General features: G+C 35.7%; 1 protein-coding gene across 1 annotated transcript in view; it reads left to right on the top strand.

The window, feature by feature from the left end:
- The window catches only part of WWP1 (WW domain containing E3 ubiquitin protein ligase 1), a 90,063-nt gene that overhangs the window by 38,529 nt on the left and 25,124 nt on the right, over nucleotides 1-26,410 (top strand). The window contains exons 8-16 of the mRNA XM_012643549.1: nucleotides 3,934-4,270; nucleotides 15,366-15,461; nucleotides 17,309-17,483; nucleotides 19,687-19,741; nucleotides 19,829-19,913; nucleotides 20,042-20,170; nucleotides 23,020-23,095; nucleotides 23,203-23,274; nucleotides 25,965-26,053. Of these exons, the coding sequence (XP_012499003.1) occupies nucleotides 3,934-4,270; nucleotides 15,366-15,461; nucleotides 17,309-17,483; nucleotides 19,687-19,741; nucleotides 19,829-19,913; nucleotides 20,042-20,170; nucleotides 23,020-23,095; nucleotides 23,203-23,274; nucleotides 25,965-26,053 (1,114 nt within the window). The remainder of the gene's footprint in view (nucleotides 1-3,933; nucleotides 4,271-15,365; nucleotides 15,462-17,308; nucleotides 17,484-19,686; nucleotides 19,742-19,828; nucleotides 19,914-20,041; nucleotides 20,171-23,019; nucleotides 23,096-23,202; nucleotides 23,275-25,964; nucleotides 26,054-26,410) is intronic.

The raw sequence follows: 26,410 nt of genomic DNA, 5'->3' as shown, positions 1-26,410 counted from the left end.
ATAGATCAGAGCTCAGTATGGTTAAATTTCAGACAGAACTGATTTCACAGGTTTATCAGACTTTTCTTCTTAACTTTTTATTCTGAAATAATTATAAATAAACAGAAAGTTGCAAAGAGATGTACAGAGAGGTCCTATGCCCCCTTCACCAGCCTCCCCTAGTGTTAACAGCTTGTGTAATTGTAGTAGAATATCAAAATCAGGAAATGAACATTGATGTAATGCACAGAGCTTGTTCTCATTTCACCAGTTCTGCTTGCATTCTGTGTGTGTGTTTAGTTCTGTGAGTTTTGTCACACATGTGGCTTCATGTAACTGATACCACAGTCAAGCTACAGAATTGCATTGTCACATAAGGCTCTCTCATGCTCCCCTCTTTATAGCCATGTCTCCTCCGAAGTGTGACTTGGCTTTTAAAGACACTTACTGTATATATGCAAGCAATTATTTTTCATGTCATGGTTTTAAAATGGAGTAAAAATGCTATTCAAATACTCCAACATTTCTACTTTTTTCTACTTTATTTGAATGAACTGTTAGAGTGAGGACAAATGCATGGTGCTATGAGATGATATATCATAAATTTCATGGGAAACTTACTTCTCAAAGATTAAATGTGAAGTAGTAGAGATCTGTCATGTAACCCAGAAGTCACAGTAGCTGAAAGTGAGGCTTGGGACACATTCATTTAGAAACGAAGTCAGTGGGTGTGGTCTTACATCTTATGGAGAAGGAGATGAGATGCTTTTGCACTGGTTTCCACTATCATACGTATCACGTAAGATTTTAATTATTTGCTCTATATTCCTTCATGTGCAGAGAGCCTCTAATCCTTTCCTTCCTCTCTCCTTTCCTACTTTTTTTTTCTTGTGTGTGGGTATTTTTCTGTCAATCATCCTTATATCCATTTGTCAACAGATGTTTATTTTGCAGCTATCATAGGCTGAACACTGCCAGGTGGCTGTGTATATACATATCAGAATTTCTCAACCTCAGCACTATTGACATTTGGGGCCAGATAATTTCTTTGTTTTAGGGGGTTGTCCTATGCATTGTAGGATATTTAAGGAGTATTTCTGACCTATACCCACTAGGTACCAGTGACATCTCCCCTCCCGCTAGTTTGACAACCAAATGCATCTCCAGGCATTGCTAAATGTCTTCTGGAGGCACAGAATCTTCCCTAGTGGTTGAGAACCACTGAAGTATATGAACAGTAATCTGTTCAATCAAAGATCTTACTGTGGTATCGTAATACAGTCTTTCCAATATTGAATAACAAATGTTTGTTGAATTATTGGATGGAAATAATTTGTTTCTAAACTAGCTTTTTAAAATTAATAGACTTTATATTTTAGAACAGTTTTAGATTTACAGAAAAATTGGGCAGATAGTACAGAGTTCCCATATATATGCCCTCTGACCTCGTGCAGAGTTTCCCCCATTATTAGTATTTTGCATTACTGTGGTACATTTGTTACAATTAATGAACCATTATTACTAAATTATTATTAACTAAAGCTTATGTTAAGGTTCATTCTTTGTGTGGTACCGGTTCTGCAGGTTTTGAGAAATGCATATTGTGTACACACCATTACAGTATCATACAGAATAATTTTATATTGGAATTCCTCTGTGCTTCATCTGTTTATCCCTTTCCCCAAACCCAAACCCCATCCCTAGCAACCACTGTTTTTTTTTACTATCTTCGAAGATGTTTTGCCCTTTGTAGCACATCATATAGTTGGAGTCCTACAGTGTGTAACTTTTTCAGATTGGCTTCTTTCATTTAACAATGTGCATTTCAGGTTCCTTCATGTCTTTTTAGCATGTTATCTCTTTTGTTTTTATCACTAAATAAAATTACATTGTATGAAAGTACCACAATTGTTTATCCATTCGCTTATTGAAGCATCTTGGTTGCTTCAACTTTTGACAATTATGAATAAAACTGCTATACACATTAGTGTGCAGGCTTTTATGTGGACATAAGGTTTTAATTCTGTTGGGTTAAAGACTGAGACTGGTGGATTGCATGAGAGTATCTTAAGGTTTGTTTCAAAAAAACCCAGAAACCTGCCAAACTGTCTTCCAAAGTGGTTGTACTCTTGGATTCCTACCAGCAATGAATGGGAATTCCTGGTGCTCTACATATCCTTACCAGCATTTGCATTTTAAGGAGAGTTAATTATTATTTTAATAATGCTGAATCTTCCCATTCAGAGATACTTCAATATCTTTCTGTATTCTAATTTTTAAAATGCCTCTTATTGCTTTTTAGTTTTCTTCAGATAGATCTTGAATGTAATCTTGATGTTGAACTTGTGTGTGGTTATTTTGCTGAAGTGGTTTAGTTTGAATTAATTAATTGGTTCTAATGGTTTTTTAATTGATTTTCTTATGTGTTCTAAATAATCTTGCCCTTTTACTGTTTTCTTTACAGATGAATCTTACCATTTTCTTTTCAATATTTTTACTTCTTTTCTTGTCTTGGTGCATTGTTAAATATAATCATCAGTGTTGAGCTGGAGTGACTATAGCAATAGTTGTGTAAGAAATGATGGACTGGAAGAGCTGAGAGCACTTGCTGTTCAATTCAGTTTGTGTTTCATGTACTATAGTTTAGTGTGTACAAAAGTTCATGTCTGTTTCTGGTTGGTCTGGATTATATCTTTCCTCAGTATCCCTCTTTTTCCATTTTGTGTTATTTTGCTTTAGAAAGACTGCTGCCAATCCTTTCTTTCGTGTGAACTAATTTCCGCACTATGAAAGAGTGAAAATTAAATGAGATAATGCTTGTGAGTAAACATCATATAGGAGGCAAGAGAATTCAGTCTTTCTCTGCATACTTTTTATTTTTTCATGATGTCTAACAATGTTGGGTCTAACAATGTCAGTATTATATTTTATACTGTATTTCATCGTTGATTTTTTTATTTCTCCAAAGCCATTCTCGCCTCTATATTTGGTAGAGAACTTGATTTAATCTGGTCTTTTGCATGTACTATTTAATTCCTTTAATAGTACTCTCTTCTTTCTACCATTTAAATCTTTTTCTTTCTTTAAAAATATACTGAAAGATTCCATTACTCTAATTATGTCTCCCTCCACCATTTCCATTAAAACTTTGATATGTGGTCTTCTTAGAGGTTTTGTTCAATAATCGATTCCCCTCACAGTTTTAATTTGACTCACTTTTATAGGACACATAATTGAACTGGATCAATCGCACTTAAAATGAAAATTTTAAAAACTGTATCACTGGGTCTCAGTACTGGGGTTGTTTCATAGAAAGTATAGAATGAATTCCTGGATCTTTTTGCAATCCTCTGTAGTACTATCTTAAGAACCAGGCTGGGCACAGTGGCTCACCCCTGTAATTCTAGTACTTTGGGAGGCCAAGGCAGGAGGATTGTTTGAGCCCAGGAGTTTGAGGTTATAGTGAGATATGATGATGCCACTGCACTCTAGCCTGAGCAACAGAGCAAGACTCTGTCTCTGTAAAAAAGCAAAAAAACCAAAAAACAAAAAAACTAATGGCATCATATATTTCCTACTTTTGGCAAAAGAGTTCTTTTGGTATTAGCTACCTTTTGCATAAGAGAAGGGAAATTGAAAGGAATCATTTTAAAGTTTTTATATAGCCCATACAGACTTTCTCTCAGAATTGATAATTTGGAGGTAAAACGTTTGTTATCCTAATGTTGGTTTCTCTTTCCTTAAGGTTATTAGTATATACTAAAATTTTTGTTATTTACATATTTGTCCCTAAAATTTAAGCAAGAAAAAAATAGAGTGTCCACTTTATTTTATATTCGTCAGTACCTGGTATAGTGCTCAGTCTGAATTACCCTCTGATTAAGTATTATTGATTGATTTGGTAATTGGTTGCTTTGTCATTACTTGATTGTCTTACTGATTTTCACTTCTCAGTTAATGGAGAATCATCCTCATTTGCACGAACTGATACTGCTTCCGCCACGGGTACTCCATTAGTGTCTGAAGAAAACGCCTTGTCTTCAAATTGCACTAGTACTACTGTTGAAGATCCTCCAGTTCAAGAAATACTGACTTCCTCAGAAAACAATGAATGTATTCCTTCTAACAGTGCAGAATTGGGATCTGAAGCTAGAAGTATATTAGACCCTGACACTTCTAATTCTGGAAATAGTTCTGCTTTTGAGGCAGCCAAATTAAGACAGCCAGATGGGTGTATGGAACCTGTACGGCAGCAGTCTGGAAATGCCAACACAGAAACTTTGCCATCAGGGTATGTTAAATTTTTTTTTTTTTTAATGTTTAACTTACATTGAAGTAGGAACTTTCCGATAATATATGACTATCGAATGTGCATATAAAATGTTTCCGTTCAAAAAATTGAAATCTAAGCTGGAATCTGAATCATATTTATTTGCTACAAAGCAAGTACTTTTTGGAACTAAGAGCAATTGCTTCTCTAGTTGAAGTATGTGTAGTATGAAAGGAAAAGAGAATACCTGATGTTCATTTACAAGATCCTCTCTGATTCTTGGCTTATTTTTAGTTTTTCATTTTGACCATGACACTTTACATAATAACCTTAGTTCTCTAGCTTTCTTTGTGGTCTATTCTCTAGACTTTACACTTGAGGACAAGTAGCCATCCTTTTCATCAATTGCTGTCTAATGCAGGGCGAAGTCACATAACCCTGCCAGTTGGCTCTATTACAAACTCAGTTTTTTATTGCTGCTTAGTAATTCAGTCTCTTTTAAGTTTCCCACTGTGATTATCTAGCTCCTCATGATTTTCTTTAGAGTATTCTATGTGTTTATTCCATTTGGTCGAACAGTTTCTTTTGACTCATTACTTGGCACTAATAAAACTAATATTATTAATAATTAATGATTCATTGTCTCTGCCTTCAAGAAGCTTATTTACTGATTCAGACTTGTAAACATCTATACTATGTACAATAAAATTTGAAAGTGCTGTAATAAAAGCATGGACACTGCTTTCCAACACAGCTTAAGAGTAGTCAGAATGTCAGCCCTCGCATCTGTTGAAACTGCACTTATATAGGTCTCTAATTATTGCCCTCATTTTCCCATCGCAGTCACCAGGTTTGTACCTCTTTCTTACTTTTGAAACTTTTTTCCCTCGGTTCTTTTTATTGGCTCTTCTGATTTTGCCCAATGCTTAATCATAGTTTCAGCCTTTGATCTTTTCCTACCTGTGCTTCCCCTGGTAAATCTTGCACTCTCCTGTCATTTTAACTATTAAATCTGTATGTCCAGGCCAGACTTTTCTTTGAGCTTATCTTCACCTGCTTTCTGGAAATACCCTCTTCTGTTTCCTGCATACATTTCAGACCCTACATTATCTTACCTTTTCCTCTCAAAAATTTCTTGTCCAGTGTCTCCTGTCGTTAGTAACTTAGTTGTTTATTCTAGTCTCTCATGTGTCAGTCACTGTGACACAGACATATAAGAAGCTATTCTTTCTCTCAGGAACCTCACAGTTTAATGGGGGGTAAAGATATGTAAACAATCGGTGACTAAACGGTACAGTTGCAGCTATGCTGGAGGTAAGTTTAGGATGCTGTGGGAAGGAATATATGCAGAGGGAGGATAAGCGGAGGAACCTGTGCTGTTGAGGTCAAAGAATATTTTGTTTAGGTCAAAGACACTTACGTGGATTTCTGAAAGAAGAGTAGGAGTTAGCAAAACAAATATTGAGGCACAAATGGTGAAAGGTTTCATTCTCAGTAGAGCCAACTGCATATTCATATCTTTAACATCCATGAAAATGAGTATGCTGAATTTAGGAATTAGTATTTTTTTTTCTATATATATTTTTTTAGTTGTCCAGATAATTTCTTTCTATTTTTAGTAGAAATGGGATCTTGCTCTTGCTCAGACTGGTCTCGAACTCCTGAGCTCAAACGATCCTCCTGCCTCGGCCTCCCAGAGTGCTAGGGTTACAGGCATGACCATCGTGCCCAGCCTAGGAATTAGTATTATGTTACAGTTTGAGGAAGCAGGGTCTATAATACTGAAGAGTAAGTAGCCCCATGAAGAATTTTGTATGCTTGCTAAGGATTTGGGAGTTTTTCCTAAAAACCATGAGTGAACATTAAAGAATTTTAAGCAGGAGAGTGTCATAATCTTATTTGCATTTTATTACAATCATTCTTGCAGTGGTATCAGTATCTGAGGAGTTGAGGAGACAAGTCAGGATAGCAGCCAGATTGGTTTATAAATAAGGGAAAGAAGCATTCTAGTTAAAAACAGTAAGTACATAAACTTAATTCTGTGGGCACCAAATGAATGCTTCCACAGGCCTGTAGCCACAATTTATGATCTTTGTATAAGAACTTTACAGTAATCTAGATGAGTGTTTTTCATATTGTTGGTTGTAACCCATTAATAGGTTATTGCCAGCATTTGAACATATAATGAAATACATAAATATAGGCTAAAGTAGGAAACACTGGAGTGGGTTATGTTTAGTAAGAGTAAGCATTGCTTCCTGAAAGTTTGTTTTTCTGGCACGTGTGTGTATATAAAATCTACAGAGAAATAGCAGTGTAGTACACAGAAAGATGTTTATGTAAAATATATTTCTTACTCTGTAAGCTGTGGTCAAAAAAGATTAAAAGCTACAAATCTAGGGAGAAATAGAGTCTGAAGTGAGACAAATGCTAGTCTTCTAGCGTGATGTTAAGATTGGTCTTGGCAATGAGTTGTGGGGAGGTAGAAGAATAGAAAAAAGAGTGGAATCAAGGTGGATTCTTCTGGGGTAGGCAGTACTAGGCTGTGTAACCCTCTGAGTCAGCAGTTTTCAGCCCTGCATCATCTTCCCTCTTTGCTCAAAAGTCTTTCTTAGTTCCTTTGTTTTCTCCCTTGGGTAACTTACTGAGTTATTTAGCTAACTGCACAATAAAATCACAGGTGTCTAAGTCCTATGTACAGTCAGCCTGAGAACTGCTGCTTAAAGTGCTTTTTGTTAAATAGTCCTTTATTCCCCACAGTTTTAATTTTGATTCATTTTATACAGAGATACATAGGTAAAATAAGAAATTCAGCATGTCAAAATCTAATTCAAAGTGTCGGACAGCAGAAAATTGGATTAGTGTATTGGTATTGGGTTACTTTAGAGAGATTAAAAATAGGTTCTGGATCTCTCTGTGCCCCTACATAGTGTTTAGGCAGCTGGGTAGTGGTATATTTGACTGAAATGATTATTGTATTTTGGACTCGGGGTAAAACAGTGAGAGAGAGCATTCTGTGTTTGTAGGGTATCCAGGTGATACATGTTACCACGTTACGTATACCAGGGAGGCAGTTTTATATATGGTTCCAGAACTGCAGAAGAGTATTCTAGAGTGGAGATTACATTTAGTGTTATGTCAAGCATGATCTTCCCTAAGGACTTTTGCATTTGCTCTAACTTTTTTATTCCTCAAATATATTCATACTCAGGTCTCTTTTAATGTTAACTCATTCCAGAGGCCTTTCTTTAATCTCCTGTTCAAATCAAGAGCTTTTTCCTCCATCCCCTCACCCTGCCTTATTTTTCCCCCAAATTTTCTGGTGAAAATTTACACATATACAGAAAATTATAGAGAGTTTTACAGTGAGAACCCGTATACCCACTACCAGATTCTATAATTACATTTGACTGTACTTGCTTTATTTCATATCTCTTCATCTCTTTACCCAGTTTTTAAATGCATTCCAGTAAGTTGCAGACATCAGTACGTTTCGTGCCTCAGCACTTCAAAGTGCTTGGAAATCATTAACTACAGTTCAATATTTGTTTAAATATTTTTAGGTAAAGTTTACAGAGAAAAAAAAGTCAAAGTCTTAAATATACCATTTTGATTAGTTTGGACAAATGCATACATTTGTGTAACTCAGTTTTTATTAAGATACAGAACATTACCATCACTCCAGAAGGTGGTTTTAAGCCCCGTTTTGAAGCAATCGCTATCCTGATTTTTTTCCACTATAGGTTAGTTTTCCCTGTTCTAGAACTCATCATAAATGAAGTCAATATGAACTCTGTTGAGTAGGGTTGTTTTAATCAGCGTCATGTAACCTGTATTATTTTTCTTCTTAATGCTTAAATTACCATGTGACATATCTGTATGTATTATTGTCTGTTTTCTCTTCACTAGACTGAAAAAGGGACTTTATTTTGTCTATTTATGTATTCCTTGTGCTTAAAACTTTGCCTGCCATATAGCAGGTACTCAATGAATATTTGTTAAATAAGTGCATTTGTGCTTGATTAAATGGAGTGAGTTAGCAATTGGGTAAATGCCTCTGTAAGAAATGTTTCCAATCAAAAGCTACTAAAAAATTCAAGTAAGATAAGAACTGAATATCCATTGAATATAATTACAAAGTGGTTATTTATTGTTGACCTTTGACAAAGTGGTTTCAGGGAAATTATGAGAGCTGTATTCAGATTGCTGTGAGCTGGGAGTGAATGAGGGGGAGGAAGTGTGATAGAAAACTCCTTAGAAGAATGAGAACTAATATAGAAACTCTTTCCTTGTGAAGACAAAGGGAAAGAGGAATGTTTGCTAGAAGTGGGCAAGAGAACATACAGAACTGAGGAGTAGTTTTTTTGTTTTGTTTTGTTTTGTTTTGTAAGATGGAAGAGACTTAAAAGTTGGTTAGCTGATAGGAAGAGGTCAGTGGAGATGGAGATTGGCCAGTACAGGAGAGTAAGAGGATAACTGTTGGATTGTGGTTATGATAAAGCTTACTGTCTATCTCCATTATCCAAGTTAATGCCAATAGTTACCCAATCAGTGACTAAATTCTGTTATTTTTATTGTAATATATATCACAAAATTCCACATTTACTTTTTTTTTTATAAGGTCTTTGTTCATAGTAGGTTTTGAAAATTTGTATATAATGTTTTAGTGAGACGGGGACCATATAAATACTAGAAAGGGAGAGTATTATGGTTGAAGGTTAAGTGTGGCAGTTATAAATTAGAGTTCTATTGAGAATTCTCATTAATCAGTAACTTGGTAATTGCATCTGTCTGTGGGGTTATTCATGAATTTCCACTCCTGGGATAATCTAGTCTGACTAAATCCAGCCACCACTTTTATAGGGTCCATGGGTACAGCTCTAACAGGCTATCACTGTGAGTCATGGAGACAAAGCTAGTGTATCCCCCCCACTACCCCTGTACCACCTCCTCTCACCAAGTTCTTTCTTCCCTCATTGCTGCCTAAGGCCTGCTCTGGTCATCAGCTACACATTGGAGACTTACTCTTGGCAACTACCAGGTCCCAAGCAGTGGAATCTCGTTCTGGGATTGGCAACTCAGCAAGTTGCCTCCCTTTGGATCAGCTATCAGGAGAGGAGAGAAAGGCACACAGGGTTCTAGGAGTCACTGGGGCAGACAGTGAAATGGACCAGGCTCCTCCCCTATGGATCAGGAGTTCTGTGTCCTGAGAATGTGGTCAATAGAGGGCAACTGGCTACATACACAACATGGATGCCCCACCCCAGGCAAAGGCGGGCAGGGCAGGAGTTTTCTCTCTTTTTATGTGAGTACCTGCGTAGTATTTTTTATTTTACCTCTTGGCCCACAAAGCTTAAAATATTTACTATCTGGCCCTTTACAGAAGAAGTTTGCCTACTCCTGGTCTAGTGTATAGAATGTAGAAAATGATAAAGAAGATATCTAGAAGTAGTTCTGAGTATAAGGTTCTATGTAGCGAAAGATTTAGTTTGAGGAAGATGAATTCTGTTTAGAACAAAAACACTGAAATCTGGAAGTGAACTCCTGTTTCGGAAAAATTAACGGCCAGTGACTAGCACTGTGCTTGGAACTTAAGTGCTTCCTCTGAATATTTGTTGAATGGTAAATTACAAATATTTGCAGTTAATTTAGGATAAACCTTAGAGAAGGCCTCCACAGCCCATTATATGGATGCAGGGCTTTGTTATGGTTATTTTTCCCCCCTAATCTTAAAATTGTTTCTGATTACAAAATTAAGACATGACCAAATAAAATATTTAAGTCACGTGGAAGTATTAGTACTCCTTAAGCTCACCACCCAGAGTGGTGGTTATATATTATTTCAGCAGCAAATATTTGAGAGTCTTCTCTGGGTCAGACGTTGTTCTAGGCACGGCATGTGTGGCAGTACAAGAGAGCCCAAGACTCTGCTACTGTGGAACTTGTATTTCAAAAGGCAGACAGACAGTGGCCTTTGGTAAAAAATGTATTCAGCACTGTCAGATAGTAACAGGTTCTATGAGGAAAGATAAAAGTAGGTGAAGAGGGCCGGGCGCGGTGGCTCACGCCTGTAATCCTAGCACTCTGGGAGGCCGAGGCGGGCGGATTGTTTGAGCTCAGGAGTTCGAAACCAGCCTGAGCAAGAGCGAGACCCCGTCTCTACCAAAAATAGAAAGAAATTAATCAGACAACTAAAAATATAGAAAAAATTAGCCGGGCATGGTGGCACATGCCTGTAGTCCCAGCTACTCGGGAGGCTGAGGCAGAAGAATCACTTGAGCCCAAGAGTTTGAGGTTGCTGTGAGCTAGGCTGATGCCACGGCACTCACTCTAGTCTGGGCAACACAGTGAGACTCTGTCTCAAAAAAAAAAAAAAAAAAAGTAGGTGAAGAGGATAGGGAGCAGCTTTATAAATTATTATTTTTCATAAATTTGTAGAATTATTTTCAAAAAATAGGTCCATACTCTGCATACTGTTTTTTAGTTGCTTTTTAAAAAAACATGGTCATATTTCCATATCAGTACAAGTAGATTCACATGCTCACCAAATATTTAATCAAATCTTTGTTAAACATCGTGTCTGTGGCAGGCTCTGTGCTAGGTGCTGTTAGTACACTGATGAGCAAAACAGACAAAGGCCCAAACTTCATGGAGCTTATGGTCTAAATATGTAGGTCTTCCTTAATTCTTTTGAATGGTTTTATAGTACTTCCTAGTATATTATTTATTGCTTCAGTAGCAGGAAGAAATGGCATGAAAAAGTAAAACAGAGAAAGAAGAAAAAATTATTTACTGCTATGTAACAAATTACCACAAAACTTATTTCACATAGTTTTTGAGGATCAGGATCTAGAAGTGGCTTAGCTGAGTGTGTGTACTTGCGGTTCTCATGAGGTTACAGTCCAGCTGTTGGTGGGGGCTGTAGTCATCTGGAGGTTAGTTAAGTGCATCTCACTTAGCAAACCCAAAAGAGCTGAATTCTAGCCTGTCAGTGGGAAAAGCCCAGCCTACGCATTGGCACTTCTAAAAGGCTCAGGAACTGGCAGCATCAGATCCCTTTGGAAGTGGTGGTGAAGATGACACTATAAATGGCAAGATTAATTGAAAGTCAGTTTGAGAAATGAATCGCTAATTCCTTTCCCTGCAGCCAGGACTGTGGCTCTGCCTAAGGATTTCTTCTCTGGAGATACTTTGTACTTGGGAACACCAGGCACATTGGAGGGCAGAGAGATACTGTACTAAAGGATGTAAGTGAACCTTTTTAAGGTTAATAAGTGGAGGAGATTATAAAGTAGATTTTTAAACACATATCCTTCTTTCCCACTCAGATCCCATAATATTAACAACCAGGATTTTGCATTTCTACCCAGGAGACTGGAATTATTTTCTGTTGAAGACCCCCCCTCCAAAAAAGACGAAAAATACTAATATAGATTGTTCTCTAACAAAATAGCCCTGTTGTATCACTCTTTAATTAATCCCACAACCCACAAGCCCCACGCAAGCACATAAAACTCCCAGTCAGTTTTTGATACTCTACTCATTAGATATCTGAGGGAAACCTCTTAATTTGAAAGACAGATCAAAACAAACAACCTAGAAAATGCTACTTGGAGAAAACAGACTACTTGAATATTCTCAGAGGGATAAGAGTAGATATGACATACATAAAACAAGAACCAGATATTGTAAAAAAGTAATGCTCAAAGAACTAAAAAACTCTAGGAAACTTAATTCAGTGGAAAATTTAACTAACAAAGGTAAAGAAGTTTGCCAGAAAGTAGAACAAAAAGATAAGTTTATAAAATAGAAAAAATAAAATGGAAAAATTAAAGAACAAGTTCAGTAAGTCTTACAAGAGAAATTCTAAAAAGAAAATAGGATCAAATCCTTAACAAAATAATGACAAAAAAACCTTTCACAAACATGAAGGACATGAATTTCCTTATTGAAAGGGCTCACGAAAACTCAGGATGACAAGTGAAAACAGACTTATTTTAAGCCAATTTGTTGTGGAAATTTTAGTATTTTGGTGCCAAAGAAAAAATTCTAAACATTTCCAGAAATCTTAAAAAAAGACAAAAGAAAGCAGGTTTCATATGAATCAGAATGATACCACAATCTGTGATTCTGTATTCAGCCACACTGTTGAGTGTGTTCATAGAATAAATATATTTTCACGTATCCCAGGTTTCCAAAAATTCACTTCTTAGTTCTTCTTTCTTAGGAAGCTCCTAGAACTTGTGTTTCTCCAAAACTAGGTAGTGAATGTGAAAGATATGGGATCTGGGAATTTTGGGGAGTATGCTAGGAGAGTCCTGAAAGGAATACCAGCACAATGGTGAAGGAAAACCAGGGTGGCCTTGGGCAAGCTATGCAGAAGACAGGTGTAATGGATAGACCAGCTAATGAGCTTGAACATTTTGAAGAGATTTTTGAAACTGGGAAAGTAGTTGGGGTTTAGTTAATGATAAGAACATAGAAAATAAGCAAAGGGGAGTGGAGACAATTACTCTTATTTTTTTTAAAAAAAGAAATCATGGTATGTTCCATGGCTCAGCTGTCAGGGGGGTATACATAGTCATAATAACTACAGGGGAAGGCACAGCATATGTGTGTATTTTTAATGGTTGTAAGGTGGCTAAGTGTTAGAGAGTATGTATATTTGTGCAGGAAAGAGACCTACCTATGTTAGTCTGTTTTGTGCTGCTATAAAGGAATACCTGAGGCTGCGTAATTTATAAAGAAAAGAGGTTTATTTGACTCACAGTTCTGCAAGCTGTACAAGAAGCATGGTACTAGCATCTGCTTCTGGTGAGGACTTCAGGGAGCTTCCAATCAAAGAGGAAGGTGAAGGGGGGAGTAGGTGTGTCACATGGTACCAAGAAAAGGAGCAAGAAAGGAAGGAATTGGTGCTAGACTCTTTTAAACAACCAGCTCTCCTGTAAACCAACAAAGCATGGGGAGAACACCAAGCCATTCATGAGGGGGTCTGCCCCCATGACCCAAACACCTCCTACTCGGCCCCACCACCAACACGGGATCAAACTTCCAACATGAGATTTGAAGGGGAGAAGTATCCAAACTACATCACCTACCTCTTTGTCTTTCATTGTGAGGAGTCAGTATATTATGTTTGAAATTAAATTAGTAATGTGTCAAGCAAGTTAATAGGGAAAAGGTAAACACCAAAGAATTGACTAAAGCAGTCCAAAATGTTGCCTTTGAAGAGTGGAAAATGAAGTGAAGGAGACAATAGAACATGTTGTTTTTCAAAATGAGCCTCATGGACTATATGACTGTTTAAACTATGTGAATGTATATATATAACTGTGAAAATGTATATTGAACTATTTGAAAGTATATGTAATTTTGATAAAAATTAAAGCGAAATTAAAAATAGTGAAGGGTATTTGTAAAGAAGGGTTGAAACCAAGAAATTTTGCAATAGAATAGCAATAAAAAATCAGGGACTGATTGTAGGAAATAATACCTAAAAATAACAAAAGTACCATTACCAGGAAGTTCTTGAAACTTGATCAAGTTTTTAGATATTTGTGTTTGGTAGTTAAGATTTCATACAGATAAATAGCCCATTGGTTTAGTTATAGGTATTCAATGCCTTTCAAATGAAATTCTATTTTTAAATCCTCCCTTTGGACTTTTTATAGAAACAGATGAAGTAAATCTTAACTTTCAGATGATTTGTTTTTAGTGAAATGTTTTAAAAGGAATATCTAAATTTTGCAGTGTAGAATAGCATTAATGTTCCAGTGTAGGATTTTATACCAAAGTGATTTTTAATAGGTAAGTTTAATAATTTTTGTGATCCTGAGTCTGTGGTGAACTTGTGAATCTTTATTGTTCATGGTTATTACTTAAGCATTTTAAATTTTTGTGTGTGTATGTGTCATTTTAAGTATGTATATATGGGCACAGCCTAGTTTAGAGAATCACTTTAATATGTATGGTCATTGTATATGAAAACAATAACTTAAGGGCTCTTTAATCAAAATTTAATTGGATTCCTATGTTTAAGAGAAAGGAAAATAATTTCCAATTTTTATACTTTAAAATTGAAAGCAAGAGTGCTAAACTTAGAATTACCAATTTTTTATTTTTAAAATTTTTCTTTTATACCATGTTAAGAAAAGAATGTAGAGGAAGAAACAGGGATCACAGAGAAGAAAATGAGAGTGGGAAAAATGAGAGATTGAGAATCTTCACGATAAAGCAAGAAAGATAATATCATGATGTCCATAAATTCAAGGGCCTACCATTACCAAGAGAGGGAGAGATACGCACAGAAAGAAGACACTGTACACACATAGAAGAAAGAATGGAGCAGTATCACCATGTACTTCGTGAAGGCGATTTCTGATAAAAATCTTTTAGATGTATATTTTTGAAATTACAGGAGAAATGGATATGTTACTTCATTAACATTTTGTGCCTTGGGCTTGATCGTAGGCTGAAAGTTCTGCTACTTTGGGTTCAATTTCTGTTTTCTGATAATTTGAAATTCTGTGAATTTGTGACTTGTTACAATTTTATATATGCTATTCCTTCTCTGATAACTAATTATTTAGGTTTCCAATACTATAATGAAAAAGGAAGTATTAAGAGGTTATAAAAGCACTAATGGTTGAGTAAACAAACACCTTTATAATGTAATGCATATATATAGAGAGAGAGCTTTATTTATTTGATTATTTAGAGACAGGGTCTTGCACTGTTGCCCAGGCTGGAGTGCAGTAACACAATCGTAGCTCACCATAACCTCGAATTCCTGGGCTCAGGTGATCCTCTCACCTCAGCCTCCCGAGTAGCTGGGACTACAGACGCACACCACCACACCTGGCTAATTTTTAAATTTTTTTGTAGAGGCAGGGGTCTCACTGTGTTGTCCAGTCTACTCTTGAACTCCTGGCCTCATGTGATCCTCCCGCCTCAGCCTCCCAAAGTGCTGGGATTAAAGGCTTGAGCCACTGTGCCCAACCTATATAGCCTTTTAAATAAAGCTTATCTGTAATTTTCCTGATTAGGAGAAGGAATCATTTTTTTAGATTGTCCTAATTTGTTGTTTTTTACTATTATTTTTGTATTTTTATTAAAGGTGGGAACAAAGAAAAGATCCTCATGGTAGAACCTATTATGTGGATCATAATACTCGAACTACCACATGGGAGAGACCACAACCTTTACCTCCAGGGTAATGTAGCATCTTTATGCATCTTGAGTTATATTTTATCACAAATGTGATTTTTAAATTTATTTTATGCAGCATAAATTGATTCTTTCATACTGCATGTATTAAGTTTCCTTATATTTCCTTGATTTGCTTGTGTGAATAATTAATGTTCAGTGAATGAGATTATATAGTCTGAAGGGCTTCCTGAACTGACTGTCAAACATTGGTATGAGTTACTGAGAGAAGCTACAAAAATTTGGTCCAAGTTCAGTCCTTGTTATTTTTTAAGGAAGGAAAGAATATTTAGGATAATTTGTATGTATGGTTCTCCATAGATAGTGATCTCAACTGTTATTTCATGAGATTTAATGACATGAGAAATATTGGAGTAGTTCGTAATTATAATCTACAAAGATGGCTACAAGTAAACTTGTATTACATTAAACCTAAAATTATAGAGGGTTTTAAATTAATAAAAATATTTTTATTATATACTAAACAAAGTTCATGCTATTAGGCTGTCATTCTAGGCCATTGAGAAACCGATCTTCCTTTATCTTTGAATTCTTTCATAACTTTTTATGTATATTATACTGATAGCTAGTTGAATTATACTATTTACATTCCCTGCAAACATTCTACCTGTACCTGGGATATATTCCTTATTGTCTTTGACATTCAGAATGTCCTTCCAGATTCAACTTAGAGTCCACCAATATAAAACACATTCAAAGTCCAGAATATTCAAGGCAGGAAATATGTTATTTTTGTGAGATATTTCTCTTTTGTGGAAGAAAGTGCTCAGGCCTTGGTCCTACAGTATTAAATGAGAACTTATCATTGGAAAGCATGGACCCAATGATTTCAGTACAGCAAACCATGGAGTTCATTTTAAGTACGACAGGATCACTAAGTTATAGTAATTCATTTAACCTGTTCATTGAGTGCCATAACAAGGACTTTATTTTACTGAAACTGTTGCCCAGAAATTAAGAAGAGAATATCTTTAATTTTATCTTTAACCCTATTATGCTTTTTGTTAGCCCATTACATTTTTAGTAATAAATTTATAGAAAGAATTTAGAATTGATTGCTGAAAGGATTCCAGGATCATTATATAAGTTAATGACAAAAATAGGTTTAATAGATCCTAGATGTGTGGAAGAGATAGGAGTTGAACTGAACCATGGAGGATGAGTCGAATTCTGGTTGGTTGAGAAATTGGGAAGGACATTCTGTTCTGACGGACCATTTTTTAAAAGGCATGACCAATTGAAACACATGACACACTTGGAATCAGCATGTAGTCGCTTGGCTCTCATGTGTGGCCCTTGAAGGATCTAAGGTGGAAGATGAAGTCGAAAGTGGATGGGTTCACTTTCATGCCTTGTCAGAGAGCCATGATAGTGACGGGATTCCATCTGCACTTCAGGAATGTAACCGGCAGCAGTGTAACAGCAGGAAGGTGAGATAAAAAGAGTGCAGTTAAAATCCTGAATGTGGACAGTGACCGTAGGGCAGATCGCCTGGTATACAGCAAGCACTCTCAGTAAATGCTATCAAAAAAAGAGGAAAAAAGGGTAGTCACACTGATGCTGAAATTGTTGCTCAGCCAATGGCCTCTTTTGTAGACAGTCTTTAGAAACTATATTAGTGGTAGAATAGGAAGGTAATTTAGCTAAAATAAATGGTTTATAGTTTCATAGATTTTCTGAAGAATGTAAATACTTATATTCTTCTTAAGCTTGTTTTATCATGTCTTGGACTTGATTTTTAAAATATTTGAGTGAAGTACTTACTGCTTTTCAGTTTCTTAATATTGAGAGCTTATTGTTTATTTTTATTATTATTTATTCTATTTGTGGTAGTTGGGAAAGAAGAGTTGATGATCGTGGAAGAGTGTATTATGTGGATCATAACACCAGAACAACAACGTGGCAGCGGCCTACCATGGAATCTGTCCGGAACTTTGAACAGTGGCAATCTCAGCGGAACCAATTGCAGGGAGCTATGCAACAGTTCAACCAACGATACCTCTATTCGGTAATTAGCAAATTTTAAGATGTTAATATAACTTTTTCCCTCAGGCATTTGCCCTTTTCTGCTTTGATTTTTAAAAATGTTATGGACTGCATTACAAGGTAATTTTTAGTTAATCTTTAATAAACAATTAGTATTTCTTTTATCTATAAGCACTTTAAGTTTTTTAAAAAAATAGTTTACTAGCATAACCATAGGCTCAGTTTTATATCCTTATTAAAGGGTAGTTTCATAAATGCAGTGTCTTAATAAAATAATGTCTTTACCAATTCCTAGTCTTCCACCTTTAATTATAATAATTTTATTTGCTTTAGACAAAACCATTTACCTCATGATTTTACTTAGGGCCAGTCTTGCAGTGTTCCGGCTATTCTAATTTCCTTCCCAGAAACAACACTCTCATCTGTTTTAGCTCACCAAAGATATTCCTGGGACTGGAGTTAATTTTGTTCACAAAATCTAATGCCATCTGGAAATTTGATCAATTGGTGATTTATTTATTGCCATAAGCAAACAATCCACAAGGGGAGTGGAAAAAACAAGCAAATGTAAAAAACAAAAGGAACACCTCTGATAAATGGTTTGATCACAGGAGGTAGAAATAAGATAAACTTTAAGTACTGGGCAGCTCTATGTAATATTTTGAGGCAACTTGAGGAAACCCAAAATGTAGAAGCTAGCATATAGAAAGGAAGTAGGAAAGAGACATGGAAAGAAAAATAACTTTTTTCAAAATCCTGACTCAGGCTGGCTCTTTCAACTCCGTTTTTTTTTTCAGAGGTTGAATAATAAGTTCTCATTCATAAGTTGATCCACTCTCATGGTTATCTGTAGCCAGCAGAGAGGGAGTGGGGCAACCCAGTTTCCATAGCATCTCCAATTGCTGTTTCTTTGGTCACTTGTACAGAAATCTTTGGTAAGGTTCCATAATTCAGCTACATACAGTAAACAAGAAATTATGTGGTGTGGGTTTGTTTTTGATTGGACTTACCTGTACAGATGTAAACTTTGGGGAAACTGGGCAGAATTAGGTAATAGGTATGTATGTATCAGCAGTATGTTCTCCTGCAAATAACAGAATCTCTTTAAAGGGACTGAGGTTTAGTCATCTCAGTACAAACCAAGTCTAAGGTAAGAGTCTAGAACAAATACTGCCTTGGCTGAATAGTGCCATCATGTACCCAGGTTCTTTCTGCCTTTTTGCTCCACCATCCTTGTGCTTCTTGCCTGTTACTTCGATCATATGGAGCTGCTGCCACTGGGGCCTCACTTCCATGAAGAAAGGGAAAGGAGATTAGATGGCTTTCTTCTAGCAAGCCCTTGCCTTTTGACTTAGAAAAGGGTATCTTTACTGTGGTTATGTGCCTGTTCCTCATTGGCCAGAATTGGTCACTCTATCAACTCAGCTGCAAGGAGGGCAGGGAATGGAATGTTCTTTATGGACATGTTGCTGCCTCAAACAAAACAGTGGTTTGGTTATCAATAAGGGGTGGAAATGGATATAATGAATAGTGTCTGTTATAAGATTATATTCATCAAGATACATATACTTTATCGTTAAATTATTTTTCAGGTAATGATTTTTGTGTTTGTCATTATATTAGAATTCATGATAGAATGTTTCTATTCAGAATATATTTCTAGGTTGTGATAATAACTTGTAAACATACACAGAAATGTGTATGTTTTTATGTATATATGAATTATTTACTAAATGATACTAATTAAGATAAAAGTTTATTTCTATAAAGATGATGTGAGAGTTTGATATTGGTTTTATTAATAGGCATTTGTTTTATTTTTTTATTTATTTTTAATAGGCATTTGTTTTAAAGAACACTATGATAATTGTTCTGCTTTTAAACAAATAGTATTTCCTCATTTAAACACCATAATTTCCTATATTTTCTTCTCCCATCTCATCTCGCCCTTGTAGATTATTATGGAACGACTAGGCATTAAAATATTGATGTCAATATATTATTTCTAAATCATTTTAAGAAAACTAATAATTTTATCAGTTGATTGGCTCCTTTTACCTCATGACATTTTAAGAACTTTGTGTCTTGAAATTGCTATCTTCACATTCCCTTATATTTAAAAAAAATTATCATAAAATGTGATTCTGCCAAGTGCTTAGTTTATTTCTGCTTTTATATTAAAATGCTATGATTTTCTTTCTTCTCCCAACCCCTTCTCCAATCAGGCTTCAGTGTTAGCTGCAGAAAATGACCCGTATGGACCTTTGCCACCAGGCTGGGGTAAGCTGATGGGTTGTTGGTAAAAATATCTGTGAGGTGTATATATCTCAAATAATTACTAAATGCTATGCTCACCTTATTTTTTAGAAAAAAGAGTCGATTCAACAGACAGGGTTTATTTTGTGAATCATAACACAAAAACAACCCAGTGGGAAGATCCAAGAACTCAAGGGTATGTATATACTACAGACTTAGTTGAGCCATCCTGCATATAACTGTAGATAATATCAATGAACCTTGAGTCAGATGTTTTTAGTACTTAGAAAATGTTCACCTTATCATTGTAACTTTATCTTTCAGCTTACAGAATGAAGAACCCCTGCCAGAAGGCTGGGAAATTAGGTACACTCGTGAAGGTGTTAGGTACTTTGTTGATCATAATACAAGAACAACAACATTCAAAGATCCTCGCAATGGAAAGTCATCTGTGTAAGTGAAAAACTAAAGTTCTCCTTCAGTGCTACTTAGTGAGGACACGAGGTTTATTCTCTTAATTTAGCCTTCAACTTTAGCAAGAGATTTCACTTTTTGGTTCAGGAAAACCTAAACAAGTAATACCTAGTATACCTGTCTTTGCTCTATCTTATTCTGGAACAGATTTGTGGCATGTAATTCCTTAAAAATAGCAATGGCAAGTATTTATGTAGTGATTTCTATGAGCCAAGGATTGTTCTAAGCACTTTACAGGTATTAGCTCGTTTTATCTTCTAACAACCCCTTGAGGGCAGATGGTATTATTTCCCCCTTCACCAAGTAAGGAGAGGTGTAGGGGGCATACCTGACTGTTTCAGACCAAGGCAGTCAGTCTCCAGAGTCTATGCTCAGATACCTTAATTAAGCTATTTCGACTATCACATCTTCCCACCTACCACCATCTGTCCTCCTTCCTGGTCCTGTCAATGAACTGTTATTGTTCCTATCAAAGTCTAGTCCCTCTGCAGGTACATTAGATTCCTCCACCTGACACATGCACACACTTAATTGCTCCAGCAGGTATCATCTTTCTATCCAACATCATCAGTTTTGCTTTCTCTACTAAATTATTCTCATCAGCTATTATTTCTCCTAGATTAAAAAAAAAAAAAAACTTAACTCTTCCCCTTACCGACTCATTCAATGACAGCTTGTTTTTATTGCTGCCTTTTTCAGGAAAACTACCTGAAAGACTTGTCTCTATATTGCTGCTTCTAATTTCTACCTTAAGCTGACTCCAAGGAAGTTCCCCTGACACTGAGCTTGCCATGGGCACCAGTGATCTTCACATTGTTGATCCAGGGGTTGGTTTGCTATCCTGTCTTACTTGACTTACGTGGGACATTTGACACAATACGTTTTTCTCTCTCCCGGCAAAAGTAGTGGAGGGCACCATACTTTCTTTATTTCCCTCTGCCTTTCTGGTCTTATTTCTTTATTTTGCCAAGTCCTCTTTTTCCCCGCAGCCTCGCAACAGTGAAGTACCCAGAGCTCTGTACTTATTTCTTTTCTAACTACACTCATTCTCTTGGTGAATTTTATTCAGTGTCATGCTTATAAAAACATCTGTCTGCTAATGACTCACACTTAGCTCAGACTTCACTTGAAATTTTGATTTGTGTAGTCAGCTGCTTACCTTGTATCTCCACTTGTAACTCCTTCCTGATAGCCCTTATAAAACCTGTTCTACCTGTGATATTCCCTATCTTAGTTAATGGTAACTCCACTCTTACATGTGCCTGGGCCAAAAATTTTAGACTTGTCCTTGACTTCTCTTTCTCTCCTCCCTTACACACAGTCCCTCACGAATTCTAGATACTTCAACTTCAGAACATATCTAGAGTTCAGCTATTTCTCGCCACCATCACTGCCACCACTTGGGTCCAAGCTACCATTGTCTCTCACCTAGAGTAGTGCCAGAGTCTAACTGTCTCTCTGCTTTCTACCCACACCTCATAAAATGTTATGTTAGTCTCCATACAGGAGAGAGACTGATTTTTTTAAAAATTTAAGTAAAAAGTCATTCCTGTACAAAACCCTTCAGTGGTTTCCATCTCAATCAGAGTAAAAAGCAGTCCTTACAGTGGCCTAGTAAGGCCATATAGGATCTGAGTCCTGTTATCTCTTCAACCTCATCTTGGTTTTCTCTCCTCATTTACTCTACTCCAGCTTCATTGGCCACCTAGCTGTATATTGAGCATCTTAGGCTTCCATCTCTGGATCTTAGCCCCTATTCCCTCTGCTTGGTATGCTCTTTTCCCAAATATCTATGTGGCTTATGCCCTTTCCTTCATGTTTTTGCTCAAATGTCACTTTGTCTATGAACCGTACTCTTTTTACCCTTTTCAGAATCACAAAATTCTCCTAACTACTCCTTATCCTTTGTCCTTTTAACAATGCCCCCACCCTGCACCAATATTTTTTCCTTAGGGCAGGAGTGAAAAAACATTTATCCCCTTCTAATGAGCTACATACATAGTTTACTTATTCATATATTTCTTGTCTGTATCCTTCACTAGTACATAAGTTCCACAAAAATAGACATTTTTGTCTGTTTTATTAACAAGTAATGAATGTTCTCACTGTCTAGAGGCATGTCAAGTACCTGCTATGCATTTAGTAAATATTTATTGAATAAATAAATTCACTTGAATCTGAAAACACATGAGAACATTTCCCATCCATTCCAAAATGTTCCCTAAGATTGTGAAAGTTCTTTGTGCCTGTTAGGCCCTCAGTCAATAGGCAAGAGACCCAGGCCCTCTCAATGTGAGTCAAACCGTATTGTAAAACCTACATTCCTAGATGTCATTCACTGTGCCTCTTCTCTCACTGACCACCTAAACCATGTGACCTGGATGTCACATGTTATTCCTAAGAATTTATTTTGCTTTGCTTATCTTCCAGCAATACTTGTTTTGGTTTTGGGTTAGGTTTAAGATGTGGTAGAATTTCCTTCTATATCTCTTCTACCTGGAGCCTCTGTCTTCCTTAGATTTAAGGATTTTCAAGAATTTTCTTGAAAATAGTCAGTAGGTAGTAGACTTTAATATTTCATTTAACTCACTAATTTACAAAAGATCCACCTGTATATACAGTGTCCCTCTTTGTGTATGTGTGTGTCCTGTTGCCCTGATAGCCCTCGTTGCTTGAACTGCTATTGGCCCACCAAAAATACCCTTCTCTCTCAGCACAAAATTTTCCTGTGGTCATTTGTAAGATTCTAGTACACTCCACTTTCATAATGAATACAAATATTCAACTTTATTATGAATTAATATATGTTTTTTTTTGTTTTTCTTTAGAACTAAAGGTGGTCCGCAAATTGCTTATGAGCGCAGCTTTAGGTGGAAACTTGCTCACTTCCGTTATTTGTGCCAGGTACTGCAGTGGTAAATAAATCTTATGTTCATAATCATTTAGTCTTACTTTTATACAATACATATTCTATAGCTTACATGATATTATGATATTATTTTTGTTTTTAGTCTAATGCACTACCCAGTCATGTAAAGATCAATGTGTCCCGGCAGACATTGTTTGAAGATTCCTTCCAACAGGTAAGGAAGATTTTATCAGAATAAAACAATACTGTTTGTCTCACTGTATTTTATACATCTAAAGGGAGAGGGTTTTAGAGAGTTTAAACCATTGAGAACACAGCTATAATAATGGCTACCACTTACTGAGTACCTATTTTAATAATAGTTATACTAAACCTTACCATGTATTGAGTGATTGCCATTTACTTGACACTGGCATCTTACATTTCTCATATTATTTCATTCATCCTCACAGCATCCTTTCGAGATAGTTCCTATCTTACCTCCATTTTAAAGGTAAAGGCAGTGAGATGAGAAACAATCCTTCTATCATGAATTTAGTTGTATACTTAACTAAAATAAAGCTTAAACAGCTTTTGGAACAAGTTGATCAATTTTGACACTTAATACTTTGCTAAGAATTTACCACCTCAAACAAAAAAGTTTTGATAATGCTACCAAATTAAAATCAAATTGGTAAATACTGTATTCCACTTGAGTATTCCTTTAATAATTCTAATGTTTATTGTCACCTTTAAGTTTCTGTTCAAATGTCATGCTCTCAGAGAGACCATGTCCGAGCATGCTATTTAAGATGGCAGTCCTGCTCACCTCCCTCACAGCCACACTCTAGCCAATTATGGCACTTTATTCTTTTTCATAACACTTACTGCCACTTGACATATTTTACTTTGTTTGTCTCTCTTGCTAGAATGTGAGCTTCATGAGGGCACGGACTATTTTGTTTATTGTTTAGCTCAGAACCTAGAATAGTGCCTTGCACACAGCAGATATTCAGTTAATTATTTGATCAATGAGATGAGATGAGAATGTAATGTGTCTACCTTTCCTGAATCATCTGCAGAATATTTAAATATAAAAATTCCGAATACTATATTGTTAGTTCTTTTTTTCAGATGAAAAATTGGAGAATTTTCATGAGATTTTTTGTTCCTCTTCAAAGTATTACAGTGAACCAAACTTCTGTGTGTACTCAGATACACAGGTAACGCTCTGGACTCTGAGAGACTTTCAAACCCTAGCTTAGTTTTATTAGTTGTTAGACTTTGTACAGGTATGAAACTATTATCAGAAGGTTTTTTTAGTTTGAGTTAATAAATTCTTAGCAAAGTAAGTATGAGTAGATCAACTTGTTTCAAACTCTGTTTAGGTTGATTTTAGTAAGTGTACATCTAAATTCATGGTAGACTTTATTTTGCTTTCTGCCCTGTGTTGGGGAGAAACATGGTCTATTTGATGCGCAAGACTGAGTCCATGACTGTCTCTGATAAGAGGCCTGCCGGTAAGCTGTTCCCTAAACCAGATCTGTCAATTGTGCGTGTGGTTCTGACATATGGATGGTGGAAGTAATTCGTTTCTGTCCCAGAGTAAAGACTACTTACTAGTGAACATGATGTAAACTATTAAGGATTATGAAAATTTGATGCAGGGGTTGTTTTAAACTATACAGTCCTATATATAAATTCGTCATCAAATAAATAATTCTTTATTACAGCCGAGTTCCTTTCCTAGAAATGGAATGTGTGGCATAAACAGGATGCATAACAAGGTCTTTTTCCTCTAAGTGTGTCTGTCTGGTCAGAAAAATTTACAAGTCACCTGTTAAATGATTTTGGTACAGTTTGCAGTTAGCAGGGAGAGAATATTTTCTAACCTTAAAAACTTTCTATGTCAAACTCTTACTTTCTTGCCACTAACCTAAAGTAGAATCGCCATTTAATACTAGAGGAAGGGAAAAAGAATGAACAATGACCCTTGAACAATGTGGGGTTAGGGTTGCTGACCCCTTCACAGTTGGAACTCTACCCATAAATTTGACTCCCCCAAATCTTAACTACTGATAGCCTATTGTTGACTGGAAGCCTTACAGATAACATAAGCAGTAAATTAATACATATTTTGTATGCGATACATATTATGTACTCTTACAATAAAGTAAGCTAAAGAAAAGAAAATGTTATTAAGAAAATCATAAGGAAGAAAAAATATATTTACCATTCATTAAGTGGAAGTAGATCATCATAAAGGTCTTTATCTTCCTTGTCTTCACATTGAGTAGGCTGAGGAACAGGAGGGGTTGGTCTTGCTGTCTCAGGGATGGCAGAAGCAGAAGAAAATCTACATATAAATGGACCCGTGCTATTTAAACCCATGTTGTTCAAGGGTCAACTGTATATGAAAGTGAGTCAGAAAAAGCTTAATAGATTGATATATATGTCTTTATGTAGTTTGTTGAATAACTGGTAATTTATGTAATTGGTTGAATAAACCAATTGATCTTTTGAGTTAAAGGCATTGTTGTATGACATAAAGAAATCTGTAATTTTTAAAATACAGATTAAAACAATGACTGCGACACTGGAAGAAAAATTTTTTTCCTTGGGGCCACGGTGTTTTATTACGAAAACAAAATAAAAACTTCTAAAACAAAATGATCCTTTCTAATTAAATGAAAAATTTGTTATTTTTTATTGTTTTCTGTTCGTGAGTTATATGCAACTTGAAAAATGGTTTGCAGCTCCCAAGGTGAAGAGACATGTGAGTTACATATACTTCACGAGGCCCAGGTCTCAAAACTAGTGTGAGTTAAATACAACTCACATGGTAGTTAATGTGTAAAATTGAATTGTTTGGGAAGAAAGTTATATGGCATGTGTTTAAATATTCATGTTTTTGTTTTTAATTAGATTATGGCATTAAAACCTTATGACTTGAGGAGGCGATTATATGTAATATTTAGAGGAGAAGAAGGACTTGATTATGGTGGCCTAGCAAGGTAAAATAGAAAACACATATGTGCTTTGAAATAAATATATCTCATTATATGCAGGGAAAGTATTCTTGAAAAGATATGTGAATATATTGGGTCATATTTTTATAACAAATTTATATAGATGTGCCATATAGTACATATTTTCTGTTTCTTTTTTTTTAAGAGAATTAATTATACAGTATACAAAATATAGGAAACTGATTTTGTTATTTTATATAGTATGGCCATCTTTTTCTATCAGTATACATAGGTAGAGAGCTAATACTCTGATTTTTAAAATGGCTGCACCATATTCCATTGTATGAATATATCATAATGAATGGATCAGCACGCACAGGTTGTTTCTTATTTTTTGCTATT

The sequence above is a fragment of the Propithecus coquereli genome, unplaced genomic scaffold (genome assembly GCF_000956105.1).
Source record: "Propithecus coquereli isolate 6110/MARCELLA unplaced genomic scaffold, Pcoq_1.0 Scaffold2, whole genome shotgun sequence".
NCBI classification, from domain to species: Eukaryota; Metazoa; Chordata; class Mammalia; order Primates; family Indriidae; genus Propithecus; species Propithecus coquereli.
Note: the sequence above shows the minus strand (reverse complement) of the source record. Positions and strands in the feature narration are given on the sequence as shown.